Below are 14341 nucleotides of genomic sequence, written 5' to 3'. Positions count from 1 at the left end.
TTGAGGCACGAAGAGCAGAGATCAAATCAGGGCTCTTCTTTCCCCTTCCCTCGCCCCGTCTCCGTCCAGAGGGTAAGTGTCTGCTGGGCAGCTGTTTCTCCTGTGTGTGTCCTCCTGTGGCTCTCGCTGGACCCTGGGAGAGAGGGTGGTGGGCGACTTCTGTGCCAGGGGGCTGGGCTCTGTGTGGACCGGGACCAGGGAAGGGCGTGGGGCTGCGTGGCGCTGTGACCCGAGGCTCTGCCTTTGGAGGTGGATGGAGCCGACCTGGCCACCTCCCTCCTGGACTCACTGCCCTTTGGGACACAGAGGAGCTCAGGCTGAGGGTGGCTGCATGGGAGTGTGTTTGAACCGACTTCACTCTTTTAGGATAATGGTTCCCGGTGGAAGAGAGTCGGGTGGGTAGCGCACGTGGTGGAGGCATGGAACAGCCCCGGTTATTCAGGACAGGTTCCTCCTGCCCCCACCCCAAGCTACCAGTTGTGTGTTCTGAGCTCTGTGGCCACCCCAGTGCTGACCCTTCCCCTGCCACCTCCTGTGGGCTCCCATTCATGGCTTTCTCCCAACTTTGGCAGGGCTCCTGGCAGCTCGACCGGCCCCCTGGCCAGGCATCTCCGAGCGTCCAGGCGGGCGCCCTGGCCTGGCAGAGAAAGACTTAGGTTGTTATGGGCTTGGGAGCTATTTTTACCATCCCAAGTGTGCCCGTGCTATCTACTGCCCGGATAGGCTGAGGGCGGGGAGTGGGAGTGCCAGGCTCTGGTTATAGTGCCTGGCGTGGGAGCTGAAGGCCAGGCTGGACTCAGGAGGCTGGTCCTGCAAGTTCACATTCACCCCGCAGGCATGGGCTGGCCTGTGACCGGGCAGGTCACTCACTCTCCAGACCCTGGTCCCTCGGGTCTGAAGTAAAGGTCACCATCAGGTTTCCTGTCCCTACTCCCTCTCTCTGGAGGAATTCAAGTAAGATGGGATCTGTGTAAAGTGCACGGGTCCTTCCTGAGGAGGGCCTGGGGACACATCTGTCATTGTCACTTGACCAAGCCCTGTATCTTAGATTGTGAGGTTCTTGGTCTGCGGCCACCGTTGGAGACCCCCTAGCCCAGGCTCCTTCAGCCATCTTCACCTTGAAGCACCTTTAGGGGAAAGAGCCTTGAACTTGGGGCTGGGAAGGCAGGTCTGTATGCCCTCCATGCTGGGTGACCTCGGGGGTTTGCCAGGGCCTGTGGAGCCTCAGTGTCCTGTAAGGTGAGGGCTGGGCGGTGGGCTAACTGACCTCCAAGGCCCTTTAGCTCCCAAACCCCTTGGCTTTTAAAAAGCTCTCTTGGCTCAGCCGACTTCCTGGTCTCTCTCAGACCTTTGTTCTGCTGCCTGAGGTCGGGGAGCGTTGGGGGGCAGGAGCCGCTGGTGGGAGGGGGCTCTGTTTTCCATTTCTGTTTGAAGCCTGACTTTCTCCATCTTCTGAAATTCAGATGGGGCTCCTTGCAGACACTGGGCTTAGTGCCTCCCTCTTTCTTTCTGGCCTTGGCAGAGTGGCGGAGGCCACCAGGTGTGGACCCTCCGTGGGTCCAGAGAGACAAGTTTTGGGGTGCCCCTGGAAGGATCCCTTGTACAGAGGATAGAGCCACCTGTGAAAAGATTGACAGCAGCCCTGGGAGGAATCTTGCTGTCTTCTCTCCACTCTCTGAAAATGCAGTGGGTTTCCTCCAAGTGCTCTTCGACAGGAAGAAAGACAGGTGTCTGTTTGCCAGGCCCAGACTCATCCGTCCCTGCCCGCAGGGCCTTGTGCTGGTGGCACCCATGGACAGTCCCCAGTGTGAGCCTAAGTCCCTCAGGCTGCATCTGTTGCCTGCCCCCTTTGCCTCCCAGAGGCTGTGTCTCCTCCATGTGGTTCCCCTTCAGAGACTCGGGATGTCTCTTCAAGCCCAAATTCTGCTGCCCTGCAGAGCCCGTGGGGAAGCCCCGCTCCCAGTGCGAGACTCCCAGAGCTCTCTGGGAGCCACGTTGAACCAAGGGCTGCCTCAGGCCCCGGCTGGCAGTGGTGGTGGTGGGGGTGAGGTCAGCATGGTTGGAGGCCAAGACTGTCACAGACGGGGCCACACGGGGTCCCTGCTGCCGTGGCCAGGGTGCCTCAGGAGGACACCAGGCCATGCTTGAGCTGTTGGGCTGAGGTTCCCCATGGCCCTCTCAGTCCGCCTCCCCTCCTCCACACCTCTCCCTGGCTGGTTAGAACTTGGTGGGTTGCCCTGGGCTGAGCCCCTTCTCGAGCCCCTCCATCTGCAGGGTTTACCTTTCTGTGTGTCCTTCCGTGTCTCTTGGATGGAGCCCAGCATCCTCCACAGACATCTGGGTGACATCAAGGGACGCCCCCTCCCCCCCAAGAAGCAGCATGCTATTAGATGCATATGTTTTCAGAATCAGATGTGGACTCTGGGGTGTCTGTCACCCCCCTGAAACCATGCACAAAGTCTGTATTTGTGCATTTTGGGGGATTTCCTCAGATACCCCAAGGCATCTTTGACTAGGAAAGCTAACGTCCACTGGGCTGGGCTGGAGTGTGGCTGAGGAGTCCTGTGGGAGAGGCGGTGGGGTAAACTCTCGGCCAATTTGCAGGGGCCTCCACCCGGCCCAGCCTGTGCTACCGACGCTGTAGAATACCCTTCTCTTGTGTTCTCTTGGTTGCAGTGTGTCTCCTCCCTTTGGGAGAAGCTTGGGGTCCACCTTGACTCCCTGATTTTCCACTTCTCTGGGTGGCTGTGGAAAAAAAGAGTGTCTCTGTGGCTAACGGGAGATGTATAAAGCTTTCTGGGCTCTTTAATGTCAGGCAAGAGACATTTATGGTGCATCTAACGTGTTCCAGGCCCTGCACTCTGCAGGGCTTCCTGCGTAGCAATGCAAGTTATGCATTGAACTCTTAAGTTCACACAGACCGCACTGTGAGTGGGCCTGTCTGGGAACAGGCACGGGGCGAGAAAGAGGTAAAGGCCTTTCCTCAAGGAACTTAGTGGGGAAGATAAACATGGACATCAACAATGACCTTCCAGCGGAGTTCCCGTCGTGGCTCAGTGGTTAATGAATCCAACTAGGAACCATGAGGTTGAGGGTTCGATCCCTGACCTTGCCCAGTGGGTTAAGGATCTGGCATTGCCGTGAGCTGTGGTGTAGGTCACAGACTGCTCGGATCCCGCGTTTCTGTGGCTCTGGCGTAGGCCGGTGGCTCCAGCTCTGATTAGACCCCTAGCCTGGGAACCTCCATATGGTGCAGAAGCGGCCCAAGAAATGGCAGAAAAAGACAAAAAAAAAATAATAATAATAATAATATCCTTCCGGTGCGTGACCAGTGCGTCAGTCATGAGAACAGGGCAACGGGAACAGGATAAAGGTTCGTCTGAGTCTGGAGGACTCTGTAGGAAAGGGGTTAGGCCCAGGGAGGGAGGCTTCTCAGAGAGGTTCACACTGAGCCTGAAGGAGGAGGAAGAGGTTTGCCAGGGCGGGGGTGGAGATTGGGAGTTGTGGGAGGAGGGTGCAGAAGGGCTTTTTAGGAGAGGAAACAGCACATGCAAGGAGCAGGATAGGCAAGCGCATTTAATAATAAGAGTAGAGTCAGGGGAGGGGTAGTTTGGAGCATTGGGGACAGTGAAGGTGAGGCGTCAAAGGACAGGCAGGGCCCAGATGATAAAAGGTCTGGCATGTCGGGCAAGGGGCGGGAGGGGGGTTGGGCTTCGCTCTCTGGGTGATGAGAGCTGTTGAAGTGGAGAAAGGAGAGTGTGGCCAGCCTCGATACGCCAGGCCAGCTCCAGATATTCAGCTCTTGAATCCCATCACTCAGCAAACCTGCACGTAAGCATCTGAGTCTTCACCGGATGGACCCAGAGGCCGGGCTGTGTGTGGTGAATTGGTTGATGCAAAGCTGAGTTAGCCATTAAGATGGGGACCATCCTTCTGAGTGATGGGCGTGTTTGGCGCAGGGAGGGAGGGGGCGCGTCCCCTCTGCCTCCTCTCCATGCCCGCATCCCTCTGGCCTCCCCGGAACCCAGTCCCTTCCTCTGGCCTTCGTATGTTGACTCTCAACAGCCCCAGCCCTAGACCCAGCCCACGTCCCCCGTGGCTGCGACTAAAGGGTTAACGCGCCCAGAACTTGCTCTCCTGGCTGCCTCCTGGGCACGCCTCCGACCTTATCAAGGCTTACCTACCTCCCCGACACACATGGCATTTGCTGCCTCTTTCCCACGTGTAAGGAGCTGAGACTCCCTCTCAGCTTGCTGGTACCCCCATCTGCCTCCAAACTGCCCCCGTGCCCAGTGGGCACAGTGCCTCTTCCTATTGGCACTGCATTGATTTTCCTCTATGTTGGTTGGTCATCACTGCCCCGGGTAATGTATTTTAATGAATTGTTATTCTGCTGGCTGTGGACCCAAAGGCCTTTTTATCATGAAGGGCCCCATCCTGAAGACCTTAATAAGTCATTCACTGTGCACATCAGGCCTGCTGGTGGACTGGGAGGGGTCTCTTCTTGCTGAGTCACTTTCTTGCAGTCCACCAGGCTGGCACCCTGGCTGGCCTGTCAGTTCCAACATCTAAATAAATGACCTCCCCATTTGACATTAGTGAGAGGAGTGGAGGTCCCTAACCTCAGGGCTCAAAACGCTGACCACCTGGATCAAGCATCTCAAGATCTTATCCAGAAGCCCCACGGAGCTAGTAAAAATGCTGATTCTTGGCTTCATCCTAGACTTAGAGGCGAAAATCTTTGGAGGTAGGACTCTGAAATCTACATTTTTAACACTCCCCGAAGGAGATTCTTATGAACAGCAAAATTAGACAACAACAGGAGTTCCTGTTGTGGCTTAATGGAAATGAACCTGACTGGTATCCATGAGGACGTGGGTTCGATCCCTGGTCTCATTCAGTGGGGTTAAGGATCCGGCATTGCTGTGACCTGTGGTGCAGGTCGCAGACATGGCTTGGATCTGGTGTTGCTGTGGCTGTGATGTAGGCTGGTGGCTGCAGCTCCGATTCAACTCCCAGCCTGGAACTGCCATATGCCATGGGTGTGGGCCTAAAAAGCAAAAAAAAAAAAAAAAAAAAAAAAAAAAAAAAGGGACAGCAACTGCCCTAAATCCTTTATCACCTCATCGTCCCTTGGTTATTTCTTTCATTCCTTTTGAAGTGTGCAGGATGGCCTCATCATTCCTTTCCTGTGTACTGGCCTGGGCTGTGCTTCCAGCCCCATGTGTGCCTCCACCGCTCACTGGAGGGAGTTAGGAGTAGGTCCCATCCAAGTCAGCTGGGGATTTTCCTCAGAGCTTTCCAGAAGCATGACTCTCACATCTGGATTACGGCCGCCATGGAATAAGGGCCCCTTGGTGCAGACGAGTTCAGCATTGAGGGTGGAGTCCGGGGCTTGGAGCAGCTGCTGGGAAGAGCGAAGCGCCGTCAGACAAAGCGAGCAGGGTCTTGCAGAGACCGGAGACTTCTCCACTTCCCTGCGGAAGTGGGCGGGATGCCCAGGCTGGGCTGCTGGTACCTTGGGTTTCCCCTGCAGCCTATCCTTCTGCTCCATTGTCACCCATCCCAGTACCTATGGCCCCACCCAAGTGGGTCCCTCCCTCTGTCCCCTCCCACTGGGTGTCCAACTCCCTCTCCTCTGAGATGGTTTTCTCCGAACTGGCCATCCCCATGAAGGCTGCTGGGACTTAGAGATGGAGCTGGTGGCCCCTTAGCTGGAGAGCCTTGACGCCATCTCCCCTCACCCCTGACGTCCGCTCTCCTCCTTGACCGCTCTGCTTCATTCCTCTCGGCTCTGCCCGCCTCTCTCTTTCTTTGCCCTTCCTGCCTTAATAGATTGAAACCAGCATGGTGTTCCGGCTTCTTGTGGTCCTGGTAAAAGGCTCTTAATGTGGCCGTGGTTGATGGTGAGGGATGATGCGAGTGTTGTGGGGGTGGGGGACGGGGGCGCTCACCCTCCTCTCCGACCCTCGGGTCAGGCCAGGGCTCTGGGGCTTCAGCAGAGCCCTCGCAGGGGCTGGACAGACCTGGGACAGGCCTGGGTGGCCTCCGTTTCTCCTCTCGATGTGAAACGGACGGCGACCCAAGGAAGTGCTGCCGGCCCCGGGCGTCAGGAGCAGCCGCCCCCTCTGAGGACAGAAATAGACATTTGCATTTGTACTCAGCAAATAGGATTTAATTTAACCATTTACACGTGTTCGATTTTCTTACTAAGCCTTAGCGGCCTGGCAGTTGTTATCCTGATGTTGCTGCAAACAGTAGCCCATGGAGGGGGTAAATGACATGGGACAAAAAGTTGAATATTGACAGTGTCAAAACCAGCGCAGAGTGGGGTCTGACCAGGCGGGCCAAGGTGTCAGGTAGTGGTTTTCAATGTGACTTCTCCCTCCCTGCCTCGGGGGATGCTCTCTTGGCTCTCGTGCCAAAAGCTCTTCTTTTGTGTCCCCTAGTGAGATGCTGGGCTGGGTCTGCTTTCTCCTGGAAGGAAGGAAGGAATACTTTCGGGTTTTCTCTGGTTTGCCCCCAGTGGTTCCCATTGTCTTCTCAGCATAACTGGGGAGGCCTTCGGACGCTCCACCCTTTGCTCTGCTGTTCCCCCCACATCTCAGACCGTGTGTGCATGGACTTGGGAGATTCGGGGGCTCAGATTGGAGGGAGGAGATCCCCGGCTGGGGGGCGGGGGAAGACTCTGAAATCTCATGGTGAGAGTGGCAGAGTGGGGCCCGGGCCCAGGAAGGGGCCTGCTTTCTCCTGAGCACAGGGAGGAGGAGAGGCAGCGCCGCGACTCCCACTAACCCATGTGAGGGGCCCGTCCTCGTGGGAACCGACCCCCCAGCCCTGAGATCTGAGTGGATGAGAGCTTTCTGTCCGCAGTACTTTCCTTCTCTGCAAACAGCCAGCTGGGCTCTCCAGTGTGTGGAGCACAGAGCCCGGTCCTTTGGAAGGACACGGCCCGAGGGGCGGCCTGTCCTCTGCATTTGGGCCCTTTAAGGATGACGCCAGGCGAGTCGGGGGAGTGTCTCTCAGTAGCCTCTAGGGGTCCCAGCACAAAAGGCAGGCTGCTGGAGAATCAGACCTTTCTCAGCCTCAACCCCTTTCTGGTTCAGACCCGCACCATCCCTGTGAGCCCTGGGCTGCAGCAACACACTGGCCCAGTGTTACTCGGGACCCCACGGCTGGCTGAGGTCCCAAAGCCCCAGGGAGAAGTGGGGAGCAGAGAAGTGGTTCCGGGGAGCTAAGTGAATGGGCAAAGCCTCCAGCGCCCCCAGGGGGCTGTGTGGACCGTGTGCCTGGTTGGGCATCTTGCTTCTGGCTCCCGGGTGACGTCATTTGGTTGGCCTGTGGTTTGTATGTGTGTGTGTTGATCAGGATGTTCCTGTTTTGCGGTTGTCTGATCACTTGTTTTTGGCCGTGGGCTTCTGTATGAGTGTTTATTTTTAGAGGCTGCCACTTTGGGCCTGAGGGCTGCTCCTTGGGTATGGTAGGAACTTGTATTTTCTGAAATGTTTGTGGCTTTAAAATTAAGTATTTATTTTGGGGTATTGCTGCTTTTTAAGTGTTTATTCTATGAGAATATGTGTGCGTGCACGCGAGTGTGTGATAAGACAGTGTAGAATAATGAAAATGTGTGGTCTTTGAAGTTCTGATTTAGTTTTGATTTTAATCTAGTTGCAAGTTTTTAATGAGTTCTGATTTTAAAATCCCAGCTTTAACCACATACTCTGTGTCTGCAAAGAAATGCTTTCACCTCTCACAGTCTCAGTTTCTCCATCTTTAAAACAGGCATCATGCCCCTGACTTCCAGGATTAAAAATAATGTGTGTGTTAATGTAGCAAAGTGTTTGGCCTGTAATAGGTGTTCCCTGAACATTTGCTCTTACGGTTAGTATTTATATATTTGTATCCATACTTGCTCTTTCTGACTAGGGGTGCCTGCCTGCTGTACCCCGTGGGTGCATGTGCCTAGGTGTTTGGTTTGGGTGATTTCTGCTTGGAGTGTGTGTCTCTGGAGGATGTCTTTGTGTCTGGTTTTCTGTGTGTGAGCCTGTGTGTGACTGTCGGTGCCTGGGCTGGCGTTTGTGCAGTGTTTGGGAGGGGGCTTTCTTTTCTTGCCAATGGGGGCCTGCCTTGGAATGGGGGGTGGGGAGGTGTGTGTGTGTGTGTGTGCAGGCTGGAAGCTGGCCTGCTGACTGTACAGGGTGTGAAATCACTGAGTTCCTCTGGGCGGGGAAGTTCTTCGTTCCTGAGTCAGCCCTTTGGCCTCCAGCCACCCAGCGCTCACTTTTTTCTTTCAGAGAAAGTATTGCTCACGGGGTCCCCAGAGCTGTCCGCAGACAAAGTGACACAGGGGACACTCCTCCCTGATGAGAACCTCTACTTTTGTGTTCTTGATCCCTCAGATACTCCTTCCACCCTTGGTCCCCGAACCTCCTTTCCAGAACCCCCAGGGACCCCAGCATTCAGAGGGAAGGTGTAGCCCCTTCACACGGGGCCTGCTGGCTCTGCTGAATCCTGTCTTGGTCCAGCACCTCTAGGTCCTTGGGAAGTTAGTGAAATGCTGGAGTCAGGCTTTGGAGCTTGGGCTCCACTACCTGGCCCTGACGCCGGGTGCTGGGGGGAGGGCTCTTCCCAAAAACCCAGGAAAGGGGACCTTTCTGCCGCCTCAGCTCTATCTTGAGATGCTGAGAGGAGGTTTGGGCATCCAGGGAAGGGACGCTTCAGCTGCTTTCTTTGGGAGAATGGGTGTTTCACCTCCCCTTGACATCTGCTGTCTGTGTCTCCCCTCCGATCCCTCTCTTATAGAGGTGGTGGGCCACACCCAGGGGCCCCTGGACGGGAGCCTGTATGCCAAGGTGAAGAAGAAGGACTCCCTGAACGGCAGCACCAGCGCCGTCAACGCCACGCGTCCTGTTCTGTCTGCCACCCCCAACCACGTGGAGCACACCCTCTCTGTGAGCAGCGACTCCGGCAACTCCACAGCCTCCACCAAGACCGACAAGACTGATGAGCCTGCCCCTGGCCCCTCCAGTGCCCAGGCTGCCCTGAGTCCTGAGGAGAAGCGGGAGCTGGACCGCCTGCTCAGCGGCTTCGGCTTGGAGCGAGAAAAGCAAGGCAGCATGTACCACACGCAGCATCTCCGGTCTCGCCCAGGAGAGGGCCCTGCTGCGCCCTCCTCTGGCCGCCACATCATCCCGGCCCAGGTTCACGTCAATGGTGGGGCCTTGGCATCTGAGCGGGAGACGGACATCCTGGATGATGAGCTGCCCAACCAGGATGGGCACAGCGTGGGCAGCATGGGCACCCTGTCCTCCCTGGATGGGGTCACCAACACCAGTGAGGGGGGCTACCCGGAGGCCCTGTCCCCTCTGACCAATGGTCTAGACAAGCCCTACTCCGTGGAACCAATGGTCAATGGTGGAGGCTACCCCTATGAGTCTGCCAGCCGGGTGGTGCCCGCACAGGCTGGCCACATGGCCCCCATGCGGCCTTCCTACTCCGCACAGGAGGGTTTAGCAGGCCACCAGCGGGAGGGGCCCCACCCAGGCTGGTCACAGTCAATGACCACCTCCCACTATGGCCATGACCCCAGCGGTATGTTCCGCTCTCAGTCCTTTCCGGAAAGCGAGCCCCAGCTGCCCCCAGCTCCAGCCCGTGGGGGGAGCAGCCGGGAGGCTGTGCAGAGGGGCCTGAATTGCTGGCAACAGCAGCAGCAGCAGCAGCAGCAGCAGCAGCCTCGCCCACCTCCTCGCCAGCAGGAAAGAGCCCACTTGGAGAGTCTCGGGCTCAGCAGGCCCAGCCCCCAGCCACTGGCAGAGCCCCCCATGCCAGGCCTCCCTGAGTTCCCGCGGGCGGCCTCACAGCAGGAGATCGAGCAGTCCATCGAAACCCTCAACATGCTGATGCTAGATCTGGAGCCAGCGGCAGCGGCGGCCGCCCCACTGCACAAGTCCCAGAGTGTCCCTGGGGCCTGGCCGGGGGCTTCCCCACTCTCCTCCCAGCCTCTCTCTGGCTCCTCCTACCAGTCTCACCCACTGACCCAGTCCAGATCTGGCTACATCCCCAGCGGGAATTCCTTGGCAACCCCTGAGCCCATACCCCGGGCCTCCCTGGAGTCCGTCCCTTCTGGCAGGTCTTACTCACCTTACGATTATCAGCCATGTCCGTCTGGGCCCAACCAGAGTTACCGTCCAAAGAGCCCAGCTTCTCCTCCTCCTCTGCCTTCCTTCCAACTACCCAGAGCTCTTCAGGGCCTCAGCAGCCCCCGGCCTCTCTCCCTGGCCTCACCGCTCAGCCTCGGCTTCCACCAAAGGAGATGACTCCAGACCCATCTCGAACTCCGGAGGAGGAGCCATTGAATCTGGGGGGCTGGTGGCCCACCGGGTGGCAGGTAAGAGCCTTGGGGACAATCAGTGCTGGGGATTCCCTCCTTACTCCCTCCACACCTTCCCTCTTTGGTTCTGGTTGATTTGGATGGGGGGAGGGGTAGGCTTAGCCATCATATCAGCGGGCCCTGCTTTGGCCTGAGAAGGGGCCCTTCCTGCATTCATTGCCTATTGGGCTCCAAGACAGGCATTGAGATTCAAAGATCAGTGTCTTCCAGGAGCCCTTCCTGCATTCATTGCCTGTTGGGCGCCAAGACAGGCATTGAGATTCAAAGATCAGTGTCTTCCAGGAGTTTTCAGTCTAGTAAGGAAACAGGTACCCAGACAGATAATTCTGGCCAAGCTCAGTGTGTGCTACAACAGAGGTAGGCCGAAGGCCCAGAGCTGGCGAAAGCAAGGCTTACCTCCTAGGGCAATCAGGGGAAGCTTCCTGGAGGTGCTGACCCCTGGCCTGGATATAGATTTTGTAGACAGAGAGCAGATGCTCTCTGTAACTTCCTGCAGTGGGAAGGCATGGAGATGGCTAGAGGGAGCCCTTTAGACTCAAATTCCCTTTTGGGCCCTCCCAGAGGCATGATGGTGCCTGCGAGGGTGTCCTGAAGCCTTTGGACTCTAGCCAGCGTTCACCCCTAAAGGGTCCTTTCAGGACATTTCTCTGTTTTCAGGGTTAGGGTTAGGGTTTAGGGTTAGGGTTCCCCTTCTTATTCACCTGTCCTGCTAGTTCTTATTTCAGGATCAGCTCTATATGGGAAGCAGACAATCTATCAGAGAATGGGCTAGTCTTTCTGAAGAGAGGAGAGAGAGTGGGGCAACCAGATGAACTTATTGGGGAGATAAAGGGAAGAAGTGCAGGGTGTCCAGGGTGATGTTGGGAGGGGTAGGAAGGGTTCCCTTCCCTCCCACTGGCCTAAGCCTATGGCCATTCCATGGGGGCAGCCAAACTGGAAATTCTATGGGTTGGTTTTGTTGCAGAGATGAAGCCCAGGCAGGGGTGGACCAGAGCCTGGGTCGAGGCAGGCCTTGTGCCAAGCCCCTCAGCTGACAGGGCGGTGGGAGGTCAGGAAGAAGAGGGGCCTGAGCAGCTGACTTTGCCTTTTGTCCCTTTTCCTAAATATAGGGGAAGCTGAGTCACCATGCCAGCTGTAGGGAGGAAGGGAGACGCCCTCCCCGGGGATGGATGGTGGGTCTGGGGAAGTAACTGGGGCCAGGTCAGTTGGTTATTGAGCTGAGTCTAGGACCTGGGTATAGGGGCATGGTCGCCCTGCTCCTGTACTTCAGAGCAGAGCTCCAGTTCAACTATTGGTTAACTCGAAACTGATGATTTGGAAGTATTCCCACTATGGAAATTGGCAATCAGGACTTCACCTGCCATAGAGCAGCACATCATTGCTTTTACCCAAGAGTCAAAACACAGGATGAGTAGCTCTGTAACCCTAGGGATGAAGTGCTCCATGGAGTGGTCCACAAGGGGAAGCTGTCTTCTACTTTTGTCCACATCTTGTCCCTGAGATAAGGAACCCCTGGCTTGTCAGCAGAGACCATTTTCTCTTGGTTTTGTTGAAAGGAACGGAATGGGCCATCTTCATATTTTACAGAGTTAGGCTGCTGGCCTGAGGAATAGTGACACTCTAGTTTAATGATTGATCTAAGGGACTTTGCTCTGGGGGAGCGGGGTGAATTTCCTTCCCCTCCAAGAACCCTTCTGTATAGCTCTCCTGGAGCTTGCTCAAGAGGAAGCATGTTCTCATGGCCCTGGATGGATGTTCATCTCTAGTGGCTCTCTCCTCAGCCTTTTCTCTCCTGTCAGCTTCTGGGGTCTTGACTATCATGTAGCAGCTCAGGTTTTGGTTGCCAAGAAGTCATAGGGAGGGAAGCAGGGAGGGAGATATATTGCTGAAACAGTATCTCTGTCTCCCAACCCAGCTATCATCCACACCACCAACTGAGTGACTCAGTCAGGAGAAGGAATAAGATGAATGGAGAGAGCAGTTAAATTTGGTCCCCAGGCTAAAAAGGGGCCTCTCTTGTCCATGACCTATGTCAGGAGGTCTTGCTTGCACAGCTTCCTCAGTAGCCATTCAGGGTATTTGCAGTGCTTGTGTAGATAAAGATGCACTGGCAGGATCAATCCGTAAAACATCTGGGAGCCAAGGGATAGATTTCCAGCACCACCTCTTTCTTCTCATTCTACATGCTTCTGCAAGAAGCTAGAACATAAGCTTCAACATGAGTAACCCAGGAAGCTCAGATCTGAGGGAGAATCTCTATATGGTCATGAATGTGATCTGGTTTCTTCTGGTATTTTTCCATCAGGCCTGCTTTTCCTCCTTGGCTGTCCTCCATACCTCAGTTCTATGTCTTTGCTTCATTCCACTTTGATACAACTACTCCTTATGTCTTATTTCAGCTTAGGTCTTGGGGAATATAGGGGTAGTTTTCTGAAGTTGGTAAAGGCTAGGTACCAGAAACCTGTAGCACACATCACACTTTCTTGTGAAACATTAGAGGCAATTGCATTACTCTGGGGATAAAATAAGGATGTCTGTTATCATTGCTGTTATTTAACACCGTACTGGATATCCTAGCCAGTGCAATAAGACAAGAAAAAGAAATAAGAGTCAAAGCTGTTGAGTCCAATCAAGTTATCTTATGATCCTGATTCTGTGACTGGACTGATCTCAGGTGTCTCTACAGGTAGAGATTTCAATGCATGTTGGAAATCAGATGTGGATCTTATCCTTAAGGAGTCTAGAGTTTAGTAAGGGGAAAAAGAACTGGAACTTTTAAGTGAAGTTATTTGTAATAAGCATTATTTGTAATAAGGGGTGTAATATGAAGAATGTTCTGTGGGAATGAAAAAAAGAAAGATCACTGTCTGCTGGAGAGATTGAGGAGGCTCTGTGTTAAATATGGGTTTTAAACAGAGCCTTGGAAGATGGGTAGGATTTTGAAGGTGGGTGAGGTCATTGGAGAGAGAGGGTTCATAATGAAGTTAGGAAAGCATAGGATGTGTTTGAAGAAAAGGGTAAATTGAGATCCTATAGGCTATGTGTGAGAGAGTCAGGAAAGGTAGCCTGGGACATGTATCTGGTTGGTTTTAAATACCACCCTAAGGAGCTTTAATCTTACCTAGTAAGGATGTCAGAAGCCATTACTTTGTTTTAGTCAAGAGAGGATGGCATGATTAGGGCTGTAGTTTAGAAAGATGTACCTGGGGGGGTCTGGGCAGGAAGGATACAACAGGGCAGAGACTTTGAGCTGAGAGATACTAGGAGTTTATTCTATGGAAATAAAAAAGAAGAGATGGGTGCCAAGGATGCTGTGGGAGTAGTACCAATGCATCTACAAGTCGATTGGACGTAGTATGTGAAGAAGAGGGAGATATCAGAGATGATTCTGAGGCTCCATGAATAGAAGCAGAATGATGATTCTGTTAATAAGCCAGAAGTTAGGGGAAGGAGCAGGTTTGGTGTGAGACGAAGGCCTCAGTATTAGATATGTTGAGTTTGAGGTAATGGTGGCTCCATGTAGAGATGTATGGAAGGCAACATCCTGAACTAGAGCATGAAAGAGTAGGAAGAGCTGTAGATTTGGAAACATCCTCACAAAGTGAAGTTTAAAGCTTTGGGTAAGGACGAGATCTCTATATCGGAGGGCATGGAGAGAAAACAACTTATAACGAAATGCCCATGAGGGGAAGGGAGGTCATACAGGGGACTGAGAAGGAATGTTCAGGGCAGAGAGAGGAGACAGGGACAGTGGGTCATCACAGAAGTCAGCATAGTAGAGGGTTTCCAGGAGGAGGTGGGGGGAGTTTAGCAATGTCACTGCAGAACAATCACGAGGAGGAGGACTTGGGAAAATTCACTGGGCTTGCCAAGTAGGAGGCCCCAGTGATTTTCAAGGTCATATCTTCAGTAGAGTGCTGGCGACAGAAACCAGACTAGGGGATTAAAGGT

At 54.4% G+C, this 14341-nt stretch overlaps 1 protein-coding gene across 1 annotated transcript in view; it reads left to right on the top strand.

Moving 5' to 3' along the window:
- TNS1 (tensin 1) overlaps positions 1–14341 on the top strand; it is a 195665-nt gene that overhangs the window by 136351 nt on the left and 44973 nt on the right. The window contains 3 exon segments of the mRNA XM_021075207.1: positions 8803–10200; positions 10203–10358; positions 10361–10387. Coding sequence (XP_020930866.1) covers positions 8803–10200; positions 10203–10358; positions 10361–10387 — 1581 coding nt within the window.

This window comes from Sus scrofa, chromosome 15, assembly GCF_000003025.6.
Source record: "Sus scrofa isolate TJ Tabasco breed Duroc chromosome 15, Sscrofa11.1, whole genome shotgun sequence".
Taxonomy (NCBI): Eukaryota; Metazoa; Chordata; class Mammalia; order Artiodactyla; family Suidae; genus Sus; species Sus scrofa.
The sequence above is the reverse complement of the archived record's forward strand: the minus strand, read 5'-3'. Positions and strand labels throughout refer to the sequence as shown.